The sequence below is a fragment of the Enhydra lutris genome, unplaced genomic scaffold (assembly GCF_002288905.1).
Source record: "Enhydra lutris kenyoni isolate GAN:26980312 unplaced genomic scaffold, ASM228890v2 scaffoldscaffold269, whole genome shotgun sequence".
NCBI classification, from domain to species: Eukaryota; Metazoa; Chordata; class Mammalia; order Carnivora; family Mustelidae; genus Enhydra; species Enhydra lutris.
In genome coordinates this window covers 1-26,414 of record NW_019154353.1, presented here as the reverse complement: position 1 = coordinate 26,414, position 26,414 = coordinate 1, and the positions used below count along the sequence as shown (strand labels likewise).

The 26,414-nt window shown below is 37.9% G+C and overlaps 1 protein-coding gene across 2 annotated transcripts in view; it reads left to right on the top strand.

Moving 5' to 3' along the window:
* The window catches only part of LOC111140226 (mitochondrial ribosomal protein S31), a 33,840-nt gene extending 11,420 nt beyond the window's left edge, over window positions 1-22,420 (top strand). The window contains exons 3-7 of one of the 2 annotated variants that reach the window (XM_022492555.1): window positions 2,832-2,990; window positions 3,774-3,911; window positions 7,661-7,740; window positions 13,424-13,567; window positions 22,120-22,420. In XM_022492555.1, the coding sequence (XP_022348263.1) occupies window positions 2,832-2,990; window positions 3,774-3,911; window positions 7,661-7,740; window positions 13,424-13,567; window positions 22,120-22,349 (751 nt within the window). In that variant the 3' untranslated portion in view covers window positions 22,350-22,420. The remainder of the gene's footprint in view (window positions 1-2,831; window positions 2,991-3,773; window positions 3,912-7,660; window positions 7,741-13,423; window positions 13,568-22,119) is intronic. The other variant, XM_022492554.1, reaches the window with a different exon arrangement.
* The last annotated feature ends 3,994 nt before the right edge of the window (window positions 22,421-26,414 follow it).

The window sequence follows — 26,414 nt, the reverse complement described above, 5'->3', positions numbered from 1 at the left end:
TGGGGTTGTAAGACAGAGCTCTGCATCAGGCTCTGCACTGAGCATGGAGCCTGCTTGAGATTCTCTTCCTCCTCCCTCTGCCTCTCACCCCCTTCGTGTGCTCAGTCGCTCTCTCTCAAAAAAAAAAAAAAAAAAAGGCCTTAGGGGTGCCTGGGTGGCTCAGTGGTTTAAAGCCTCTGCCTTCAGCTCAGGTCATGATCTCAGGGTCCTGGGATCGAGCCCCACATCGGGCTCTCTGCTCGGCGGTGAGCCTGCTTCCTCCTCTCTCCCTCTCTGCCTGCCTCTCTGCCTACTTGTGATATCTGTCTGTCAAATAAATAAATAAATAAATCTTTAAAAAAAAAAAAAAGGCCTGAAATAACGTTATGCATAAAGCCATGCAGACATCTGAAAGATGATTTGCTTTCAGGTACTAGGGATAGAACTGCTTAGGCCTTGAATTTGGAGTGTGTAGTATTCCTCAAATTCCATGTATGTATCTGCTTGTTTTCTTTAAACAAATACTTTTGGAAGTGGAATTTCTAGGTAAAAGGATTTGCATATGTTTGGGACTTTTTTTTTTTTTCCTGGTGAGAGTGTGAGTTGGGGAGGGGCAGAGGGTGAGAGAGAATGAGCATGCCCTGGGGCTCCTTCTCAAAACCCTGAGATCAGGACTGAGCCAAAATCAAGAGCTGGGCACTGAACTGAGCTAGCCAGGTGCTGCTTAGGCTATTGAAAAAGTATCATCAGATTTCCAGAAATTGTGGTAATTTTTGTGTCCCCTTAATAGGATCCTACTTCTTACAAGAATTTCTTTTCTGAAATTGTATATGTCATCAATTCATTTTAAATAAATTGAGGAAGTACAGAATGGTATAAAGTATGTTTTCATGCAATAGTCTGAGTTAGAGGATAGAACAGGTTGTTATTTTAGCAAGTTCTCTTGTTAAAAATCTGGGTAGAAGGATCTCAGTATGTAAAGATCATCTTATTTCAATGATAGAAGCTCCCTGACAATTTTTATTAACTAGAGCATTTCAAATTATAAAACCAGAAACTATGATTATAAAGAACACTGTTGTGATAAAATGCATGGTTCTAGAAAATGAATACTCATTTATATTCTTTGTACACTCTGGTCAAATATGTATATTAAAATTTGAAAACAAACCTCTCAAGTAGTTTAGGAAAGTGATTTGGGTTAAAGTTCGGACCTTATTCATAGGTAACAGTTTTGTAAGTAGCTCATTTCTTTTTAACTAATAGTAATATTAATTGTAATATTCCCTTTTTTATTCTGTTTTTCTTCCTTGACACAGTCAGATTTTAGAGTTTTCATATCTTAGGTGAAGTCCTTAAATCTTTACCCAGCAACTTGGAGATTTGGGAATTTTGATTTACATATTAGACAACTGATCATTATGTGGAAAGTAAAACATTAACTTGGATCCCACTCACTGAGAGAGCGGTTCTTAGTGAGTTAATATGTAATAATGTAGACAATCTCTTTTTATGTCTGGCACATTTTCCCATTAACTTATCCTAATTTACTGAGGAAGAGCTTTGTTTAAAGCTTTTTCTTATGGAAAGTTTAAAACATAAAATCATGTAATGAACCCCTTTGTACCTGTCACACAGTTTCAGTAAGCAATATTTTTGCCACTCTTGTGTCGTCTATATCTTCACCTATTTTCCATCTCCTCCTAGATCATGATAATGATTTATGGTTCTTTTTTTCCCAGGTAAAATTTACATACTCTGAAGCATACACATCTTAGCTGTAGGATTTTGGCAAATCCATAGGCCCATGTCGCCCACATCGCCCACGTGCTTATCAAGACACAGAGCATTTCTCATTTCCTTCTTCCCGTCAGTAGCCTTCTGTCCTGAGGCAATCACTATGCTGATTTTTTTTCACTGTAGGTTAATTTTGCCTGTTCTAGAAGTTGTATAAATGGAATATTACAGAGCATCCTTTTTTTAAATCCAACTTTTCATTGTTTCATTCATGTTAATAGCATGAGCTGAGTACTATTCCATCATACGGATTTATCATGATATGTGAATAGATTTAGCTACTTTAATATTGGCTTGCAATATATATAGTTTCTAAAATAAATTGGCATCTAAAAATCCAGTAAACTATAACCTAGCCACTCTTTTTTTCTCACTTCTCTACTTTAACCATTACATAAATATATAATATATATAAAATACATATTTAATTTAATATATTCTGAGTTAGTATTGTGCTTAATTTATACTTTAATATATTACTTTAATGTGTTGTTCTGAGTTAGTATTGTGCTTCAACAAGTATCCATTACCTTCAACTTTTGACATTTTAAAGTTTATATAAAACCAATCCTGGGGCACCTGGGTGACTCAGTCATTAGGTGTCTGCCTTCAGCTCAGGTCCTGATCCGAGCGTCCTGGGATCGAGCCCTTCATCGGGCTCCTTGCTTGGCGGGAAGCCTGCTTCTCCCTCTCTCACTACTCCTGACTGTGTTCCGTCTCTTGCTGTATCTTTCTGTCAAATAAATCAACAAAATCTTAAAAACAAAAAAGCAATACCTAGGGCACCTGGGTGGCTCTGAGGATTGAGCATGTGACTCTTGATCGTGACTCTTGATCTTGACTCTCAGGGTCGTGAGTTTGAGCCCCAGGCTGGGTGTGGTGCCTACTTTAAAAAAAGCCAAATATTTAAAAATAATTGATTTTGTCAGAAATGGATTTTTTGAATGACAAAAAAAGTTTTCTCTGGAAAAGAATCATTTTACTTTCCACTAAACTAACGGCATAATAGGTAATGCCTTTTTTTTTTTTTTCTTGTTTTTCATTTTCTTTGTTAGAACCAAGTCCGTGAGTTCTGAGTTGGAAGCAGCGGCATCTGCTGTTGCAGATTTTCTCCCTTTTGATAAGCAGACAACCAAGTCAGAGCTGCTCAGGCAACTTCAGCAGCATGAGGAAGTCTCAAAGGCACAGAAAGATGGAGAAAGAACTAAAATTAGGTTAGTGAATCAAATAGTTCTGTTGGTAATGCTGGTTTTTCAAAATAGATTCTTTTCATGTGACTGGTGAGTAATGTGCACAGCATATCAATTTATACATTAAATATTTCTCATAGGTGGAATATTAGTAATTTTTTTTTAAACCGACATGTTAAGTAAGATTGCAGTCTTTCAAAGATCAATGGAATGGTTAAAATTTTTCTTTCGCAAAGTTACACGATTCCTTGTTCCTGAAAAAGAAATGATAAATTCAGTATTGTGATTAAAAACAAGTAAAAGAATAAGACAGTTTCTCTGAGAATATTAATTTTTTCCTGTTAAATAATTTGCTGGTCTTATGTACAGTATGATCATCTTCAGGCCTGTTTCCTTCACTTTTACTCTTATCCTTATGTTTTAGCTGACACCTCCTCACTCTGCCTCTCATCTCATTATTTTACGCCAGGTTTGAAGTTGATATACTACTTCAGATGTCTGATACTGTTTCATAAGTGACACTTTTTTAAATAGTGTCACATCAAAGTGACACTTTTATGTTTTAAATGAACATTTCTGAAGAATACCTTCAAAAGTTGTATTTCAAAAAGAAATATAAATCTTAGTGGTCTGTGGGATGTGAATTAACATGTGACATATAATCTTTCATTTAAACATAATGCTTTGTGCTGTTATAGTGCATGGAAGTGAAATATGAATTAAATAATAGGAATCTCATGTATAAGAAAGTTTATTACTGTCCTGTAGCTACAGTTTCTAATACACTTGACCTTTTTCTTATTTCAGTGTCAGTAACATAATATCAAATATGAAAGTTGCCAAATCTGCCACAGGTAGAGTTAGTACAAGACCAGTGCATCAAATTCAGTTTGATGAAGGAACTGACCGTTTCATGGGACAGAAGACTGATGATCTTAAGAAAAGGTACTCAGGCTTTGCAGTCTGTTTGGTTTTGTTAGTTTTATTTGTTTCTCTGTAGATTTACTTTATTCTGTGCATGTTATTGCTGATACGTATTTGAGCATTATGGATGCATTTATATCTGTCTTCTCACCCTGCATGTACCATTTCCTATAGAGGAAACGATGTTCTGGATTTAGTAGTCTTGTGCTTTTCTATACCATTAATCACATTGGGCCCTGCCTCCTATTTATCCCTGATGAGTAGAGGTCTCCTGATTTAAGGTAAGTGGAACTGATTGAATTCTGAACAAATGAGCACTTGTGAGAAGCATTATTTTTCATTCTGATATATACATAACAATATTTATATAATTTTTCTATCTCTATATAATTATCATTATTCATACCCTAGAGAAATAATCCACCATCCAAAAAAAAAAAAAAAGAAAGAAAGATCCATTATAATACCTTAAAGTGGTAGATTATTTGTGGCAATTTGAATTTGGTGATTTGCAGACTTAAAGATGCTAAGCCATGCCTTATGTTATTATTTTATAATAAAAAGCTGTCTGTATTTACAGAAAGTTTCTGTTTTCTCTCCTTCAAGCCCATGAAGTAATAGTTGGGGAAGGGAAACCAGATATTTAGTATGCTCTAACAAAAACTAACTGATCTTGATAGAAGGGGGAGCTTACAGTTGGAGTGTTTTTGACATGTTATGTATTCTTTGGATTTTCTTTTAAGTATAATCCCAGCAAGTTAATCAGAAGTTAAACAACTGATTTGTACAGGAAGATTGTAAAAGAGAGTCAACTGTTAACAAAGCAAGTTCAAGAAGTTACAATGATTTAGAGAGATTCTCTGAATTACTAATTTAAAGTGATTTTATGCCTATGACATGTTGGATAGAGTATAATGTATACTTGGAGTTTTACTTAAGATTCCTCAAAATATTTAATTTCAGGGGTGCCTGGCTGGCTCAGTCAGTAGAGCATGCAACTCTTAATTTCTGGGGGTTGTGAGTTCAAGCCCTGTGTTGGGCATAGAGCTTACTTTAAAAAAAAAAAAAAAAAATATATATATATATATATATATATATATATATATATATATGCACACACACACATATATATATACACACACACATATATGTGTGTGTGTATATATATTTAACTTCACTCTTGTTTGAGTCAGTCATCTTTGAAGTGATTCCATGAAACTACATCAGAATGCTATATCATAGTTTGATTCTTAATGATATTAGTCATCATCGAAAATTAGAAGGTGGCAGGGCACCTGGGTGGCTCAGTTGGTTAAGTGTCTGACTTTTGATTTCAGCTCAGGTTATGATCTCAGGGTTGTGAGATGAGCCTGCTTAGGATTCTTTCACTCCTTCTCCCTCTCTCTTCTTCCTCCTTCCAGCCCTCCCGCCCTCCGCTGCCGCCAACACACGTGTGTGTCTGTCCAAAAAAAATTCTTAGAAATTAGAAAGTGGTAAGGGAGAAGCTAAAAAGTAGGACGGTTGTTTATGTGCATATAATGACTGTGTTAAACTGACTGAAGGACTCTAGAGTAAGGGAGAGGAGTGATGGGATACCAGGTTTTTACCCTAATCTGTCATGGGACAGCCTGAGACAATCCGGGCCTAGACTAATCACCACAGATGTACCCTGGGCTAATTCCTTCAGGAAGAGACATCTGAGAGGGGTGAGGCACCGAGCACTGGCTTTGGAGTCACTCTGGCCTGCCTCAGAATCTTGGCATTATGCCACTGCCTAATTCTGAGACTGGGGCAACTTTTATAGTCTTGTCGGTCTGTGTCCTCATCTATAAAATGCTGAAACTGAAGCCTGACTTAAATGGCTTTCTTGAGAAATAGGAAAGAAATGTGACAACTATATATAGTAGATGCACAGCAAATGTCTGTTCCCTTCCCTTTCTCTTTAGTACATTCTAAAATTCCATGCTTGACCAAATCATTCCCTCTTTGCTGTGAGTTACCTTAATCCATCAGCCTGTTAACCTGATGCAAAGTGAGGGCGTGCAGGTGGGGAGAGGGACCCAAAAGCACTGAAAATAGTTGGGGAGCATAAATACCTTTGTTTAAGAATACTTGGGGATCTGTTAAAGGAAAACTTAAGTGATTTGAGATTACTTTATCTAATTTTAATATGGTAGTTGAATTTTTTCAGTTAATGTGATTTCATTAAAAATTTTGATTCAGAAAAGAATTTTAAAAATTTTAAAGATTTTATTTATTTTATTTATTATTTGAGATAGAGAAGCAGGCTCCTCACTGAGCAGGGAGCCCAGTGTGGGGGAACTCAATCCCAGGACCCTGAGATCATGACCTGAGCCAAAGGCAGACACTTAACTGACTGAGCCACCCAGGTGCCCCAAGAATTCAAAATTATTTTAAAACTGATTATCCAGTTTTTTTTTTTTGTTTTCTTTTTTGGTTTTTTTTTTTTTTTTTAAGATTTTATTTATTTACTTGACAGACAGAGATCACAAGCAGGCAGAGAGGCAGGCAGAGAGAGAGAGAGAGAGAGGAGGAAGCAGGCTCCCTGCGGAGCAGAGAGCCCGATGTGGGGCTCGATCCCAGAACCCTGGGATCATGACCTGAGCCGAAGGCAGAGGCTCTAACCCACTGAGCCACCCAGGCGCCCCTGATTATCCAGTTTTGAACTGGTTTTTAATCTCCCAGTAAATTTATTCAAGTATGAATGTGAATTGATGCATAAAGCAGTTGATTAAAATATACAAGGAAAAGTTACCTATTAACTCTCTGACATTAATTTTAATAGTTAATTTAAAATGTTATGTAAAGAAAGTTAATCATTATGTTAAAATTACAGAATGATTGCTTTATAAGTAGGAATTTTTTGATTTATCTGTGCCATCTTTTATAATTATAGTTTGGAATTAAACATGCAGTGTTTTCTGCCCTTAAACTAAGACAACTGTTGACTTTAACAACTTTTAATTTAGCATATTTTAATAGCTTTCTAATGTTGAATTTTCTAAAACCTTAATATGAAATGGATCACATAAAATTATGTAAAATTAATCTTTTCAGTTAGATATTTTGGAAATTGAACTACTTAAACTGCTTTATTGTATCATGATGCAAAAATTCAAGTGCATTTGTTCCAGTTTTTAGTTATCCGTTCTTATGATGTGGCAATTTAGTTAAAATGTCTGTTGTGGGTCAGTGGAATTTTTATTTATTCATTCATTCATTCATTCATTCATTTATTTATTTATTTATTTTTAGGGATTTTATTTATTTATTTGACAGAGAGAGGCACATTGAGAGAGGAAACACAGGCAGGGGATGTGGGAGGGGGAGAAGCAGGCTTCCCGCTGAGGAGGGAGCCTGGTGCAGAGCTCATCCCAGGACCCTGGATTCATGACCTAAGCCACCCAGGCACCCCAGTGGAATTATTTTTAATTTCTACATTGAGTATTTCATATAAAATAGTTTTCTTAAGGGGGCCTGGGTGGCTCAATCATTGAACATCTGCTTTGGCTCAGGTCATGATCCCAGGGTCCTGGGATCAAGCCCCACATTGGGCTCCCTGCTTGGCGGGAAGGGAAGCCTGCTTCTCCCTCTCCCACTCCCCCTGCTTCTGTTCTCTCTCTCGCTGTGTCTCTCTCTGTGTCAAATAAATAAATAAAATCGTTAAAAATGATAATAATAGAATAGTTTTCTCAATTTTTTGTTGGCCATTGTAAAAATATTAAGTTAAATTTTTTTTTCTTTTTCAGTCTTAGGAAAAATATGCTCAAAGGGAAGAGACTTAATATTTTTGACCTTAAGGCAGTTACTGAAGAGCCACCTGAAACAGGTTTGTTAAGAACATGATTTCTCAGGTGTAGAAACATTCCATCTTTCAAAAAAAAAAGTCCTTAATGTTTTGATTGCTCAATGTGAGGTATTTTAATAATCCATCCTGGCATTGGCCTGGATCCTGCTTATGAATGTAATTGTTGCCATTGCTAGTCTTGGCCAGATTCCTCCCTTGAAATGCTGCATTCTGTGAGACAGTGGGAGGTAAGTACTACCACTTTCTTGAATCCAGAGCGAGCAGTTGGCTACTGATTTGGGTTAGAACATTAACTATCACCCTCTATTTGCAACTATGCTATTACAAAAGATAAACTATGGTTTCTGCCCTAAGGCAGCTTGCTCTCTAGAAGAGGAGATGGGGGCGCGGAGGGGGACCCTGGGTGGTTCAGTCATTGAGCCTCTGCCTTAGTCTCAAATAAATAAATACAATATTTAAAAAAAAAAAAAAAGGGAGATAGCATTTGTAGAATTTAATGAAGTGACTTAGTGATTGTTTAGGAGCTGGGAAGAAGAGCATTCAGGAAATATATTTAGCAGATTTGTGGTGGTTGTGTTTTTTTTTTTTAAACACACCATCCTTGTTCCATGTACTTATCCCTTTGGGTAAGAGGTCAAATCTTTCATAATCACCATTTAAGTCTAATTAAAAGAGATGTAAGAGTGTCCTCTTGCTTGACATTAAGTATGGTTTACTGATAAACTCAGATAAACGGGAAGCTCAATACAAATGGTCTTCAGCATACAAGTGGCTTTCATTTCCAAAGGTTATAAGTTAGCTTTAGGCTTGATAATTTTGTAATTGATATTTAAGTTCCGTGGCCTGCCTCCAATGGCTCATTTAATCTATCATAGTTACTTATATAAACATCTGATTTTTCCCACTATTCAGTAAACCGCTAGATATTAGGGGTTGGGTTTCACTGATTTTTGTATGCCCAGCAACACCTAGCCAGTAGCTGACGAATCATAGGAATTAACTACCTTAAATCATAAATGCTTTAAAAATTTTTTTTAAATAAATGCTTTTTTTGAACAAACGGAGCTATGAAATATCAATCCATAGAGGAAAGGAGTTAATTCAATCAGTGTTTGTTCTTTTAAACTAAAGGAGAAACTAAGAGAACAACTTGCCTTCTCTTAACGCGAAAACTGCTTTCTGTCCTGTATGATGGACAGGAAGTACAAGGGGCATCTGGCTGGCTTAGTTCTCAGAGCATGTAACTGGATCTTGGGGTCCTGGGTTCAAGCCCCACATTGGGTGTTGAGATTACCTTTAAAAAGGCGGGGGGTGCCTGGGTGGCTCAGTGGGTTAAGCCTCTGCCTTCGGCTCTGGTCATGATCTCAGGGTCCTGGGATTGAGCCCCGCGTCGGGCTCTCTGCTCAGCGGGGAACCTGCTTCCCTCTCTCTCTGCCTGCTTCTCCGCCTACTTGTGATCTCTGTCAAATAAATAAATAAAATCTTTAAAAAAGGGGGGGGGGATACGAAATGCGTGCACACACACACACACACACACACACACACACTCTTAGATGATTCTAACAAGCTACTTGAAAAAAGCACAATAAAATGTGCGGTTATGGAGAGTAGATTACCTCTCCCCTGTTGATGTGGCAGCTGTTACACTTGCATCTAAAAGGGCATTTATTAGGAAAAAAATATACAATGGAAAAAAGACAGTCTCTTCAATAAATGGTGCTGGGAAAATTGGACAGCTATATGTAGAAGAATGAAACTCGACCATTCTCTTACACTGCACACAAAGATAAACTCAAAATGAATAAAAGACCTCAACGTGAGACAGGAATCCATTAGAATCCTAGAGGAGAACATAGGCAGTAACCTCTTCGATATCAGCCACAGCAACTTCTTTGAAGATATGTCTCCAAAGGCAAAGGAAACAACAGCGAAATTGAACTTTTGGGACTTCATCAAGATCAAGAGCTTCTGCACAGCAAAGGAAAAACAGTCAACAAAACAAAGAGGCAACCCACGGAATGGGAGAAGATATTTGCAAATGACAGTACAGACAAAAGGCTGATATCCAGGATCTATAAAGAACTTCTCAAACTTAACACACACAAGACAGATACTCATGTCAAAAAATGGGCAGAAGACATGAACAGGCACTTTTCCAATGAAGACATACAAATGGCTATCAGACACAAAAAATGTTCATCATCACTAGCCATCAGGGAGATTCAAATTAAAACCACATTGAGATACCACCTTACACCAGTTAGAATGGCCAAAATTAGCATGACAGAAAACAACGTGTGTTAGGAGAGGATGTGGAGAAAGGGGAACCCTCTTACACTGTTGGTGGGAATGCAAGTTGGTACAGCTGCTTTGGAGAACAGTGTGGAGATTCCTTAAGAAATTAAAAACAGAGCTTCCCTGTGACCCTGCAATTGCTCTACTGGGTATTTCCCCCAAAGATACAGATGTAGTGAAAAGAAGGGCCATCTGTACCCCGATGTTTATAGCAGCAGTGGCCACAGTCGCCAAACTGTGGAAAGAACCAAGATGCCCTTCAACGGACGAATGGATAAGGAAGATGTGGTCCATATACACATATATCCATCAGAAAGGATGAATACCCAACTTTTGTAGCAACATGGATGGGACTGGAAGAGATTATGCTGAGTGAAATAAGTCAAGCAGAGAGAGTCAATTACCATATGGTTTCACTTACTTGTGGAGCATAACAAATAACATGGAGGACATAGGGAGATGGAGAGGAGAAGGGACTTGAGGGAAATTGGAAGGGGAGGTGAACCATGAGAGACTATGGACTCTGAAAAACAATCTGAGGGTTTTGAAGGGGCGGAGGGTGGGAGGTTGGAGGAGCCAGGTGGTGGGTAATATGGAGGGCATGTATTGCATGGAGCACTGGGTGTGGTGTATAACCAATTCTGTTATGCTGAAAAGAAATTAAAAAAAAAAAAAAAGGGCATTTATTGTCAGGGCAGCTGCGGTTGTCCACCTAATGAACACCCAGGAGAGGCACTTGGATTCTTGAAGGAGCCAGCTTGCTTTTTAAAATCAGAAATCCTATTTCTTAAAACTGAAATTTGCTGGCAGGGAAGAAACCTACAAAAACTGAGGTTTTATGTGTTCTATAAAAAATATAAAATGATTGTACTCTCATAAGGTAAATTTATTAACATTTACCCTAGGGGGCGCCTGGGTAGTTCAGTTGATTAAGCATCCCACTCTTGGTTTCAGCTCAGGTCATGATTTCAAGGTTGTGGGATGGAGCCTGATGTGTCCCAAGTTGCAGGGAGTTTGCTTGTCTCTCTCCCTCTGTTCCTCCCCCTGTTCTCTCTATCTCTAGATTAAGTAAGAATAAGTAAAATTTTTTTAAAAAATTCAATGAAGGTATTGTTTTAATAAGTTATACTTGATTGAGTCTAAAGAATGTCTTTTGTTCCCAGTTAAGTATAATACCAACTGCGTACAAACTTAAATTAGGTTTTTATTCACTGCTGTCTCTCTACCACTTAAAATAATGCCTGATGTATAGTTGGCATTCAGTAATTATTTATTGACAGAATGAATGAATTCTTTTGTCCCATGATTCCCACATTTTGCTTCCCTCCAGGTTCGTTCCACTGCTGCAAAGGATGTAGTCATAGACCTTTCTACTTACCCTGCAGTAATTTAGAACTGAGAGGCAATATAGCTTAATGGAAGGAATTTTGGTATTTGATAGATGTGGATTATTCAAATTCAGATTCTGTCATACTAACCTTTCTGAGTTTCCCGTTCTCCATCTATAAAATAGGGCTAATGCCTACCTCTCAAGGATTAAATGTAATTCAAGTGTCAGGCACAGTGCCAAAACCACAGTTGACATTCAGGACATAGTTGCAGCCGTTAGCAATGACAGTGATGATGGTGGTGATGATCGTGATCACAGAAAAGACATGGGCTGATCATTGCCTACTGAATAAACCTATAAAATGGGACTGATAATTATTTTGCTGTTATGATTATTCTTTTTTTTTTTATTTTATTTATTTATTCGACAGAGAGAGATCACAAGTAGGCAGAGAGGCAGGCAGAGTGAGAGGGTGGAAGCAGGCTCGCCGCCGAGCAGAGAGCCCGATGCGGGGCTCGATCCCAGGACCCTGGGATCATGACCTGAGCTGAAGGCAGAGGCTTTAATCCACTGAGCCACCCAGGCGCCCCTGTTATGATTATTCTGTAAATGTGGCTAATTAAGCCTAGGTGTGGTCGTACATGAACTGTCAGATACAAGTCTGTGTGTAGACATAGTTTTGTTTTGGGTAAATATCTAGGAGTGAAATTGTATGCTAAGTGTATTTTTAACTTTTTAAGAAGCTGCCAAACTATTTTTCAAAGAGGTTGTACCATTTTACATTCCCACCAGCAGTGACTGGTGGAAATATGATTCATCTTTGAAAGATGTCTTCAATTTCCAAAGCAAATAAATAATTGAAACGTGATATGATGGGGCGCCTGGGTGGCTCAGTGGGTTAAGCCGCTGCCTTCGGCTCAGGTCATGATCTCAGGGTCCTGAGATGGAGTCCCGCATTGGGCTCTCTGCTCAGCAGGGAGCCTGCTTTCTTCTCTCTTCTCTGCCTGCCTCTCTGTCTACTTGTGAACTCTCTCTGTCAAATAAATAAATAAAACCTTTAAAAAAAAAAAGTGATATGATGGGGGTCATAAGCTAACCTTATATGAACTTACTCATAGAGTTGGTTGTGAGGATGAGATGAACTAATGCATAAAAAACATTAGCAGAGTAAGTGCTCCTTATCCGTTAGTAGTATCGTCATTATTATGTTAATTTAATTTCTTTGGTCATTAATAGTAGTATATTGTGACTTATCTTGACAGACTAAAAATAAAGATAAACAGGCTAGACTTTAAATATTAAAGTCACATGTTATGTAAAAAATACATTAATGGGACACCTTGGTGGCTCAGTCATTTAAACATCCAACTCTTGATTTTGGCTCAGGTCATGTTCTTAGGGCCATGAGATCCAGCCCTGGACGGCGGGCTCTGTGCTCAGGGAGAGTCTGCTTAAGATTCTCTTCCTTCCCACTTCTTTGTCTTGCACACGTAGTCTCTCCCTCTCTTTCTCTCTCAAATAAATAAATATATATATGTTTTTCCAAAGATTTTATTTATTTATTTGACGGAGAGAGAGAGAGACACAGTGAGAGAGAGAACACAAGCAGGGGGAGTGGGAGAGGGAGAAACAGGCTCCCCACAGAGCAGAGAGCCCAATGTGGGGCTTGATCTCAGAATCCTGGGATCATGACCTGAGCTGAAGGCAGACGCTTAACCAACTGAGCCACCCAGGGGCCCCTAAAATAAATAAATAAATCTTTAAAAAAAAATACTCACATTCATGAAAACATTCTTAAACAAAATACATATTCCTTTTTCTTTCCAGTAGAGGGGATGGTGAGACTTTAGGGCTTGCTTACCCAGCAGTGTAGTAAATGCTAAGGCTTGCAGGAATTGTCGCTGTAGGCTTTTTTGTCATCTTCCTTTAGCTTTAGCTCTCAGTGAGTGACCTTTCATTATATACTGTTTATTTTAATCCTCAGGGCCTGAAATGTATTACTAATTTAGAGTTTATTATAACATTTTAAAAATAAAGATATATACATTGACTTGTGATTATTTTGAAATGTTATTGTAGAGACAGCACCTTCACTTTGGGAAGTGGAATTTGCGAAGCAGTTGGCCATGGTAAATGAACAGCCCCTTCAGAATGGTTTTGCAGAGATGATCCAGTGGACGAAAGAGGGGAAGCTGTGGGAGTTTCCAATTAACAATGAAGCTGGTAAGTTAATTTCAGAGGTTTATAAAATTCCATATGGAGATTAAATCTGGTTGGTGTTCAGTTATAGAGTCTAGATATTTACATGAATTTCAAAACTTTGTATAAATATCTCTGTGGTGTCTGAAAAGAAATTTGACAGTTTTTTTTTTTTTAAGTTAGAATTTCACTTAATTCTGGGGGTTTTTTTGTTTTAAAGATTTTATTTATTTGACAGAGATCACAAGTAGGCTGAGTGACAGGCAGAGAGAGAGAGAGAGGAGGAAGCAGGCTCCCTGCCGAGCAGAGAGCCCAATGTGGGGCTCGATCCCAGGACCCTGGGATCATGACCAGAGCTGAAGGCAGAGGCCTTAACCCACTGAGCCACCCAGGCGCCCCTAATTCTGGGTTTTTTATAAGAAAAATAAAGAAGTAAAACTAGGGGGCGCCAGGGAAGCTCAGTTGGTTAAGGGTCCAACTCTTTTTTTTTTTTTTGGAAGATTTTACTTATTTATTTGAGAGAGAGCATGAGTGGGAGGGGAGGGGCAGAGGGAGAAGCAAACTCCCTGCTGTGCAGGGAGCCTTATGTGGGACTCCCATCCCAGGACCCTGGGATCATGACCTGAGCCAAAGGCAGACACTTAACCGACTGAGCCACCCAGGCGCCCTTAAACGTCCAACTCTTGATCTCAGCTCATGTCTTAAGCCCTGTGTTGGACTGCGCTGGGCATGGAGTCTGTTTTAAAAAAATAATAAAAATTTTAAAAGCAAGTAAAATCATATGGTAGAAATGTATCATGAATTTCTTTTTTTTTTTTTAAGATTTTATTTATTTGACAGAGACACAGCGAGAGAGGGAGCATAAGTAGGGGGAGTGAGAGGGGGAGAAGCAGGTTTCCTGCCGAGCAGGGAGCCCGATGCGAGGCTCGAACCCAGGACCCTGGGATCATGACCTGAGCCAAAGGCAGATGCATAATGACTGAGCCACCCAGGTGCCCCGTGTCATGAATTCCTATGTGACGTGAAGGTGTTGACTACAAATGATGACAGTTTCCTAAACTAAGCAGGAGATTACCTGGAAAATCTTCTCATACATTAAATCTTGGGTATGAGGGGCGCCTGGGTGGCTCAGTGGATTAAGCCACTGCCTTCGGCTCAGGTCATGGTCTCGGGGTCCTGGGATCGAGCCCCGCATCGGGCTCTCTGCTCTGTAGGGAGCCTGCTTCCCCCTCTCTCTCTGCCTGCTGCTCTACCTACTTGTGATCTCTCTCTCTCTCTGTGTCAAATAAATAAATAAAATATAAAAAAAAAAAAATCTTGGGTATGAGATGATATTTTGGTTTTAGAGAACATTACAACTCTTAAGTTTTATGCTGGTTATCTTTTACTCATAAAACTATTGCACTAATGAGATGTAAGGTTCTTGTGCTTAAATGCTACTCAAAGCAAAAATGTTAGAAGACTTCAAGATTTTTTGGAACTCTGGCTCCATACGTAGGTTCTTTGACCTACTAGATGCTATGTTATCTACTTTCCTGAAGATTATTCTGGAGATATTACTTCTCCCTCACTCAAAAGGAAAACAGTATTACTATGCAATTTATTTCTTATGCTTTTTTTTTTTTAGGTGTATTTTCAATTAGAAGAGATTCACTTACTTTTATGGTACTGTTAGCTAGGAAATGTAAACATCGCAGTAAGTCTTAGGAAAATGTAGTCCATATTTTAACCTTTGTAGTAGTATGCTGTCATTGTAACATTTTATTTTTTTATAATCTTTCATTTGTTTGGATTAATAAGTGGAATGGAAGCTTAAGTATCAGAAATATTTTGTCTTATATCTTCATAAATTACTACTTTGTGTAGGAAAACTTTTTAGAGACTGATAATTCCTTTAATAAATACTGCATATTTTGTGGATTTGTATGGTATATGCAGTCATAAAGGATGCTATGTTGCTGTGTTTCACCTGGTGTATATAAAATGTATATTTCTCAAAGTATTATGCTTTCCAGGGGCACCTGGGTGACTAAGTCGGTTAAACATCTGCCTTCAGCTCAGGTCACGATCCCAGGGTCCTGGGATCAAGACCCACATCAGGCTCCCTGATCAGTGGGGAGCCTGCTTCTCCCTCTGCCTCTGCCCCTGCTGCTCTCCCTGCTTGTAGTCGCTCACGCTTGCTCTTTCTCAAGTAGATAAATAAATAAAATCTTTTAAAAAAAAGTTAAAAAAAAAAAGTATTATGTTTCCCATACTCGGGTAGGTATCAGGGAAGGGTGAAAAAAAAAGCCCAAGGACTTTTCAGTTGTGCAAACCAGAGTACAGATCTAGCTCTCTCAGTGATTAGACATTTGCCTTTGAGAAAACAGTTTAACCTCCCAAGGTTAAAAAACCAGATCAGTTTCCTCATCTGTAAAATTAAAGGTACCTCATTGGAAGAATGTAAGAACTAAGGCAAAGTTATTTGAGTTGCTCAGCACAGTTCTTAGTGTATAATACATGTAAATAAACGTTAGTTCATGTCCCTTCTGTATGAACACAGAATTTTAAAAGAAAAAATTAGCAGAATGCAGTGTGTGATATTAAGGGAAAATTTCCTTATTTGATGAAACGTGGGTGTTCTGAGTCATCATAATTAAAAATATGGTTGTAAAACACAATATTGAGGTAGAATAATGTGACTTTTTTCTTTTAAGATTTTATTTATTTATTTATGAGAGAGAGAGAGAGAGCATGAATGGAGTGAGGGATAGAAGGAGAAGCAGATTATCTTCTGAGTAGGGAGTCTGATTAGGGGCTTGATCCCAGGATTCTGGGATCATGACCATAGTGGAAGGCAGACTCTTAACCAACTGAGCCACCCAGGTGCCCGAACATGTGACTTTATTTAGGTGAGACAGTGGTTAGGGGTTCAAGTTTTGAGTGAGTTGTATGCTTAATCTCACTAAGCCTCACTTCCCCTGTCTATAAAATGATGGGAATAAAAATAAAATTTATTCTTCTTCTGAATTCAGGTGATTCTTCTGAAAATCAAGTGAGGTTTTACAAGTAAAGCATCATCAACCATCATCATCTCTGTTCCTACAACAATATTATGAGAGGGTTTTACTATACTGCAAGGATCTTAAATCTTAAACTGTTAGTAAGGATGTGTATTTTCTAGGAACCACCAAATAGGATAACAGGAAAGTAAGGGTTAGTGTACATTGTCATCAAAGATAAAACACTTCGGGGCATCTGGGTGGCTCAGTGGGTTAAAGCCTCTGCCTTCGGCTCAGGTCATGATCCCGGGGTCCTGGGATCGAGCCCCGTGTCAGGCTCTCTGCTCAGCAGAGTGCCTGCTTCCTCCTCTCTCCCTGCCTGCCTCCCTGCCTACTTGTGATCTCTGTCAAATAAATAAATAAAATCTTTAAAAAAAAACAACAACAACAACAACAAAAAAAAAAACACTTCAGTTCATCAAAATCTTGAATGTCCAAACTCCAAAGAAATGTATCTTAAATTTGACCTGGGTTTTGAGCAAGTTTAATTTTTACAAAAAGAAAAAACAAAACAAAACATGTCTTTTGGCCAGGTTAGGGAGATAAATGTGACAAGTTTCCATATACACTTGTACATATTATTGATGCTTCAGGGTGGGAAAGGGAGGTATCTCATTTCCAGCTCTTTGAGGCAATTGTTATTGAAATGAAAAACAGGAAAAGAACTGTGGAAACTTTCTCACTTTGATCACTCCCCTCAGTATACAGTTTGGAACTTGAGAATACTTTAAGAGAGTGGCATTAGAATTTGAAGCCTCAACAGTTTAATAATATTCTTCTGTACTTCTTATTTTTAAATTTTAAGATTAATAAAATGTCATGCTCTCTGTACTAATAGTTAGCTTCATGAAGATTTACTCTGATGCTTTGAGGGAAAAGTGTTTTATTTTTAGGGGTGGGCCATGCCAGTTTCTGAACATAATACTGAAAATGACAAAATGACGTGTCCTGTGTTGACAGCTTTACTTTCCAGTGTTGTGTTTTTCATTTATATAAAAAATTGCAGTGTGTTGTTTTACCACATAAAACATATGAATTATTTTCCATTTTGAAGTAGCTTTTTTCCAGGTTGTTGTTGTTGTTGTTATTTTTAATAACTGTCCCTTCTGTTTTGTTTTGCCAGCATAGAGATTCGTAAGAGCAGTTAGATGGCATTATTCCCACTTAGATTTGGTAGTAGTTATTATATATTGGATTGATGATAAAAGCATTTTTATTTTAGCCTTAACTTTGACTTTAAATTTAATCATGTTTTTACTACTACACAGTTAACAGAGTCTTGCTCTTGAATATTCTTTAGCCATATATATGCCACCAAAAAAGTGTTAAGTACAGTAAGTTTGGAAATGTATCAGTTTTTGATACATAACATGCTACCACCAAAATTAGTAAAACAACAAGTAACTTACAACTGCTCCTGAATTTATGGGTTTTCTGGTTAGTTCTGGCAGCTTAGCTGCGGGTAGTTCCCTCTCGAGTGGCCTGTCTCACATGTCTGGTTGTGGGTGCCAGCTCTTGTCAGGGGAGGTAGAGATAACTGGGTTATCTGTCACGCATCATCTCAAAGACTAACTTGGGCTTCTTCACATGACTGTAGTAGGGTTCATAACAGCAAGGAAGAGCAAGGATTGATGTGTAGGTACTTTTCAAGCCTGTGTTTGCACTGTGTTGAGTAATAGCCCATTGACCAAAGCAGGTCACTTGCCAACCCTGAATTCAAGGGTTTGAGAAACAGACTCCATTTATGCAAAGAATGACAAAATCACATTGTGAAGGGGAATGTCTAGAAGCATGAGAGTGATACGATATGTGGCCATTTATCTGTCTACCACCTTGATTTATTTTTTATTTACTTCAGTTTTAATAAAAATAATGTATAGGGGCACCTGGGTGGCTCAGTGGGTTAACCTCTCTGCCTTCCGCTCAGGTCATAATCTGGGAGTCCTGGGATCAAGGCCCACGTCGGGCTCTCTGCTTAGCGGGGAGCCTGCTTCCCCCTCTCTCTCTGCCTGCCTCTCTGCCTGCTTGTGATCTCTCTTTCTGTGTCCAATAAATAAATAAAATCTTTAAAAATAAATAAAAATAATGTATAGATCTTTAAGTATCCAAATAAATTTTTTTAAATCTCTTTCAGTAAATATAAACTAACTCCAAGTGAGTAGAAAGCTTTTAAGCCTTTTATTTTGAGATAATTGTAGATTCACATGCCACTGAAGAGATAATAAATATCCTAGGTAGCCTCTACCCATTTTCTCCCAATAGTTAACTTCCTGCAAAACCGAACGGTAGTACAGCCAAGCAATTGGCATTGATACAATTCTCCAACCGAGTGCAGATGTCACCAGCTTTACAAGTATTCCTTTATACATGTGTATTTAGTTCTGTGCAATTTTATCACATGTGTAGACTCAGGAGACCACCACCACGGTCAAGATATACGGTTCCATCATCTCAGAGCCCTCTTAGAGCCCTTCTAAGCCACACTTGCTTGCCTTCCACTGCCTCCCCTTCTTAGTCCTGGATCCCTGGCAATCACTAAATTCATTCACTATTTTGTCATTTTGTCATTACAAGAAATACATACAAATAGAACCATAGAGTGTAACCTTTGGGAATTAACTGTTTTTCACTCAGCCTGATTAATTACCTGGAAATTTAGCCAATTGTTGCATGTATCAGTATGTTTGTGCCTTGTTTTTTGTTGTTTGGTTGGTTGAGGTTTTTTGTTTGTTTTTTAATTGAGTAGTAGTCCATGATTTGAATGTGCCCTATAGTTTCTTTAAGCATTCACCTGGTAAAAGACATCTGGGTTGTTAGCAGTTTGGGCCTATTATGAATAAAGGTACTATAAATATTTTTGTACAGAGTTTTGTATGAATGTAAATTTCTATTTCCTTGGGGTAAATACCCAGGAGTGAAATTGTTTCATCATACGGTAGCTGCATGTTTAGTTTTTATTTTCTTTTTTATTTTCTTAAAGTTTATTTATTTATAATATCTACACCCAACATGGGGCTCAAACTCACAACCCCAAGATCAAAATCACATGTTCTACCAACTGAGCCAGCGGGGCGCCCTACATGTTTAGTTCTGTGTGTTTTGTTTCTGTTTTTTAAAGATTTTACTTATTTGTTCATTTGAGAGAGAGAGAAAAAGAGAGTGCAGCATGAGCCAGGGGAAGGACAGAGGAAGAGAGAAAGGGAGAAATAGACTCCCTGCCCAGGGCTTGGGAGGAGCCTGACACACTACTTCATCCCAGAGCCCTGAGATGACCTGAGCTGAAGTCAGACACTTACCCAGCTGAGCCACCCAGGGATCTCCTGTGTGTTTAATTTTTTTAAAGAAGCTTCCAAACTGTTTTCTAGAGTGGCTATGCCATTTTTATTCTCACCAGCAATATGTGAACCATCTGGCTTCTCATTCTCACCAGCATTTGATGTTGTCGCTGTTTTTCTTTTAGATGTGTTTACATTCTGATAGATGTGTATTGATAGCTCATTGTGGTTTTAATCTGCATTTCCCTAATGGGTCGAGAGGTTGACCACATTTTTCTTGTGTGTGTTTGCTATATATCTTTTTCAGTGAAATGTCTGTTCTTGTTTTTTGCCCATTCTCTAATTGGATTGTTTGGTTTTCTTATTATAGAGCTTTGGGAGGTGTTTTGTTTTGTTTTGTTTTGTTTTATATATTCTAGACCTTTATTAAATCTTTGGTTGCATTGAGGCACCTGGGTGGCTCAGTCGGTTAAGCATCTGACTCTTGATTGCAGCTCAGGTCGTGATCTCAGGGTTGTGAGATCAAGCCCCGATAGGAGGGATCAGGGATCCACTGTTAAAACTTCATTTAACCTTAATTACCTCCTTAAAGGTCCTGTCTCTAAATATAGTCACATTGGGGATTAGGACCTCAACCTATTAATTTTGAGGATATACGATTCAGTCCATAACAGGGTCTATTTCTGGGCCGTCCCTTTTGTCCCATCAATCTGTTTGTCCGTCTGCCAATACCACACTTTTGATTATTGTAGCTATTTCAGTAAATCTTAGCATTATTGCTCCCATTTTATTCTTCTCTTTCAAGATTGTTATAATATTCTAGGACTTATGCCTTTCCATATAAATTTTAGAATAAATTTGTTGGCAAAACTTTACTGAGATTTTGATAGGAACTAGTATTGGTTTTGTTGATCTTTCTCTATTTTTTTATTCTCAATTTTATTGATGTTGGATGTTATCTTTATTATTTCCTTCCTTTGCTTGCTTTAGAATATTTTGCTCTTTTGCTAGTTCTTGAGGTGGGAACTTAGGTTATTGATCAAGACTTTCCCTCTTCATCTGTATTCATTTAGTGCCGTATTTATCCCTCGTAGCACTACATTAGCCGAGTCCCACAAATTTTAATTTGTTGTGTTTTCATTTTCATTCAATTCTGAGGGTTTTTTCAGTATATTGCTTGATCTTTAACTGTTTCCTATTGTCTTTCTGTTACTGATTTCTAGTTTGATTCCATTATGATCTGAGCATGTACTGTGTATTACTCCACTTACTTTAAATGTGTTGCGGTTTGTGACCCAAGATGTGGTCCAGCTAGGTGAATGCTGCATGAACTCCTGGAAAGATTTTGTATCTGAAATAGTTTGGTGGAGTGTTCGTAGACGTCAGTTTGATAATGTTTGTTGTTGTTGTTCAGTTCTTCTTTATCTTGGCTAATTTTCTAATTGAGATGTTTTTCTTTCTCCCTAGTAATTTTTTTTGTTTTGCTCTGAAGTCTCTTTTGTCTGATAATCATATAACCACTCACGCTTGCTTTTTTAAAAAAATTAATGTTAACAAGATGTATTTTTCTCCATCCTTTTATTTTCAATCTTCTGATTTTGTGTTTGAAGTGAGTTTCTTATAGAAAGCATATCATTGGATGCATGATTTTATATTCACTCTCCAATCTTTATCTTTTGATTGGTGTATTTAGACCATTTACATCTGAAGTAATTATTGATTTGTTAGGACTTAAGTCTCCAATTTTATTACTTGTTTTCTTTTCATTTTCTCTATTTCTCATTACATTTTTGGGGGGGGGGCTCCCTGTGAGCTGCTTGAACATGTTTTAAGATTCTATTTTGTTTTATTTATATAACTTTTTTGTGTAGTTTGTGTAGTTTTCTTAGTGGTTGCTGTAGAACTGAAGTTTTTATTAGCAGTAACTGCTGCTACACTTTGAACATTTATAATACGAATCATAATGTGAACATTTATAATGAACATTTATAATGTGCTAGGCATTATAAGAGTTTTATAAGCTTTGTATCTATGTAATCTTTACAGAAACCCCATGAAGAAGGTTCTATTTTAATCCTCATTTTATACCTGAAAACTGATGCTCAGAGAAGTTAATTAATTTGCCCGGTCACACAGTTGTTAAATTGGTAGGCAAACCTAGGTCTAACTCCAAAGTTGATGGCTTTAACTGTAATAGTCATTAGTGCTAATTTTGCAATAGAGATTTTACTTCAAAATTGTATTTTATCTCATTTCCTAGGTTTTGATGATGATGGTTCAGAATTTCATGAACATGTATTTCTGGATAAACACCTGAAAGATTTTCCAAAACAAGGACCAATTCGCCACTTCATGGAGCTGGTAACCTGTGGCCTTTCCAAAAACCCATACCTGAGTGTTAAACAGAAGATTGAACACATAGAGTGGTTTAGAAATTATTTTAATGAAAAACAAGACATTCTAAAAGAAAGTGGGATACGGCTTAATTGAAGACCATGGAAATTCTTATTTCAAGCTGTTGGTGATGGATATTAAAACTAAATAAAATAATTTTACTCGAAGTTTTCCTGTATTGTGTTAATTATTACATTTGATTTGAATGATATAAATGTTAAAATGCTTTAAAATATATAGTGGTAACTGAAGAATATTCTTGCATCGAGAAAAGTTGTCAGTATTTACAGATTCAACTGGTAATTTTTTTTTTTTTAAGATTTTATTTTTATTGATTTGACAGAGTAACAGTGAGAGAGGGGAGGGGAAGTGGGAAAGGGAGAAGCAGGGAGCCCAATTCAGGCCTCTATCCCAGGACCCTGGGATCATGACCTGAGCCAAAGGCACCAGACACTTAACAACTGAGCCACCCAGGCGCTCCATCAACTGGTAATTCGTAACAAGAAGAATATCTTAGAATTACTACAAGTTTAAGACAACTTCTTTTTCTTTTCAGTGACTATACTTCTTTGAAATACAATTATTAGCCACATATCTGATGACAAACAAGTGCTCTAACAGCTGAGATGGTTTATAGACAGGTTTATATGCACTGACTACGTATATTTAATACACATTTTTATTTATATATCTTTATATATTTCACCCTAAATTAATTATCCTCATCTAAGTCTGGGTCATGAACAAGAAGTAACCTTGTAGAGATAAGTGGCTTATTCTAACCCCTCTAGTCCTTTAGGTCTTTGTGCCAAAGTTAGAACTATTTATTTTCTATTACGGTGCTTAGCAGTGTGACTCAAATTCATACAACTCAAAGGAATAAAGATTCTAAAAAACTCAAAACAAGAATTTAGTTTGTAATGGTCGTACGCTAGTAGTGTTTTAGGCTCCTGGCGTAAGCAAATGGAAATCCTATGAAGGAACCCATCATCGACTCAGAATTCAAATTACAAAACACATAAAGAAATAAAACAGTGTGATTGGATATGAGCAGAAGCAGACTCATAAAGTCTTTAAATGTTAAGCTTGGGGCACCTGGGTGGCTCAGTCAGTTAAGTGTCCAACTCTTGATTTTGGCTCAGGTCATGATCTCCAGGTCATGAGATCTAGCCCTGTGCCCTGCTCTGTCCTGGGTGTGGAACCTGCTCTCTCTCAAATAAATAAATAAATATTGGACTTATCATATACTACGAACTAAATGTAAGATAGGGTAAAATATAGAGCAGGAGATAAAAGTTACTAGATGCTGGGAAACGAAAATTTAAGGAGTCTAACAACAGATTAGACACAAAGGTAGATCTAAAGAAATCCATGTGGGGGCACCTGGGCGGTTCAGTAAATTAAGCATCCAACTCTTGATCTCAGCTCAGGTCTTGATCTTAGGGTCAAGAGTGTTGAACCTACTTAACCCACTGAGCCAGCCAGGTGCCCCAAGAGTGTTGAATCTACTTTTTTAAAAAAAAGTGCCTAGTGTGAAGCCTACTTAAAGAAAAATCCATATGTAGTGCAGAGAAGAAAAGAGAAAAGAAATTTGAAAGACAGGTAAAGATTGATACAAGAAGGTAACATTTGTTAGGCACCTGGCTGGCTCAGTTTGTAGAGTATGTGACGCTTGAACTCATGACGCTTGAACTCAGAGCCATGAGTTCGAGTCACATGTTGGGCATGGAGAACTACTTAAAAAAAGGTTTTTTTTAAAAGAAGGTAACATTTGTGCAATCAGATTTCCAGAAGGAGAGAAGAAGAAATGGGACAGAAGCTATCTGGATACTTGAGGAGTTTTTATGGTTTATGAAAGACATCAATTCACAGACAGTAATCTCTTGCTCATATATAGAAACTGCACCCAACAACAACAAAATACATTCTTTACTAGTACATGGGGGCACCTGAACTTTTTCGAGTATTTAGTTCATTTATTTTTTTTTAAGTTCATGCACATTTTATAGAATAGTAATATAATAATTATTATTATATTAATATATTATATTAATATAATACTATTAATAAAATAATATGCTTTTTCTTTGTCATTGTTCATTTATTTTTAGTCATAGTTACTGATCTATTTGGATTTATTTTTACTAGCTTCTTTTGTGTGCCCTTTGTATGCTTTGTTGCCTTCATTTTGGTTATTTTTTCTCATGTCATACTAGTGGAAGAGAGGGATAAAACATAAAATATCTTAAAAATAAGGGCTAAGGGGTACTTGGGTGGCTCAGTTGGTTAAGCATCTGCCTTTGGCTCAGGTCATGATCTCAGGGTCTTGAGTCTCACATCAAGCTTTCTGCTCAGCAGGGAGCGGGCTTCTCCCTCTCCCTCTACCCCTCCCTGCCCCCACCCATGCTCTTTTTCTAATAAATAAAATCTTTATTAAAAAGTGAGGGTTAGGGGCACCTGGGTGGCTCAGTGGGTTAAAGCCTCTGCCTTTGGCTCAGGTCATGATCCCAGGGTTCTGGGATCAAGCCCCACATCGGGCTCTCTGCTTAGCATCGGGCTCTCCTCTCTCTCTGCCTGCTTCTCTGCCTACTTGTGATCTCTGTCAAATAAATAAATAAAATATTTTTTAAAAAAAAAGTGAGGGTTAAATACATTTGTTAGATAAAAGTAATTGGCTAGCAGCAGACCATAAAAATCCTAAAGATGTGCTTTAACTGAAAAGGACATAATCCCACATTTTAGGTATGAAATATAAGAAAAAATAGCGAAGTGATAAATATCTAAGTTAATTATAAAATAGTAAAATGTCTTATGGGAGTGATTAAAATATATGACAATAATAGGATATGTAAAGATGAAATTTTTGTTTTGTTTTATTGGGGGGGGGGATGGGCAGAGGAACAGGGAGAAGCAGATTCCCAACCAAGCAGGGAGTCCAAAGCAGCCCTCGATCCCAGGACCCTGGGATCATGACCTGAACTGAAGGCAGACGCTCAACCAATTGATTAAGAGAGAGAGAGATGAGCAGGGGGAAGTGTAAGGGGAAAAACAGACTCCCTGCTGAGCAGGGACCTGGACTCAGGGCTCAATCCCGGGACCCCAATCCCCGGACCCTGGGATCATGACCTGAACTGAAGGCAGACACTTAACTAATGGAGTGATCCAGGCGCCCAGGATGAATTTTTTAAAATGTCAAGTGATAATGCTCTTTGGCAGAGACACAGCTAAAACAAGAATACCAGAAGTTTGGAAGTAAAGGGAAAAAATGGACAAGTGTTAATCTGGTTGTGGCTCGATTCACATCAGAAAAAAATAGTCTGGGGCGCCTGGGTGGCTCAGTGGGTTAAAGCCTCTGCCTTCAGCTCAGGTCATGATCCCAGGGTCCTGGGATCGAGCCCTGCATCAGGCTCTCTGCTCAGCGGGGAGCCTGCCCCCTCTCTCTCTGCCTGCCTCTCTGCCTACTTGTGATCTGTCTGTCAAATAAATAAATAAAATCTTAAAAAAAAAAGTAGTCTGACATTATTAGAGACATTATTTTTAAAATGATAATAACTTAAAGAAATTGGATCTCGGGGCACCTGGGTGGCTCAGTGGTTAAAGCCTCTGCCTTCAACTCCAGTCGTGATCTCAGTGTGTGGGATTGAGCCCCACATCGGGCTCCCTGCTCGGCAGGGAGCTTGCTTCCCCTCCTCTCTGCCTGCCTCTCTGCCTACTTGTGATCTTTGTCTGTCAAATAAATAAATAATCTTAAAAACATAATAAAAGAGCATCTACATGCCTTAAAAAAAAAAAAAAAGAAAGAAATTGGATCCCTAGTTTAAAGATCTTCCTAGTATCAGCCACAGCAACTTCTTTCAAGATATATCTCCAAAGGCAAAGGAAACAAAAGTGAAAATGAACTTTTGGGACTTCATCAAGATCAAAAGCTTCTGCACAGCAAAGGAAACAGTCAACAAAACAAAGAGGCAATCCACGGAATGGGAGAAGATATTTGCAAATGACAGTGCAGACAAAAGGTTGATATCCAGGATCTGTAAAGAACTCCTCAAACTCAACACACTCAAAACAGACAATCATATAAAAAAAATGGGCAGAAGATATGAACAGACACTTCTCCAATGAAGACATACAAATGGCTATCAGACACATGAAAAAATGCTC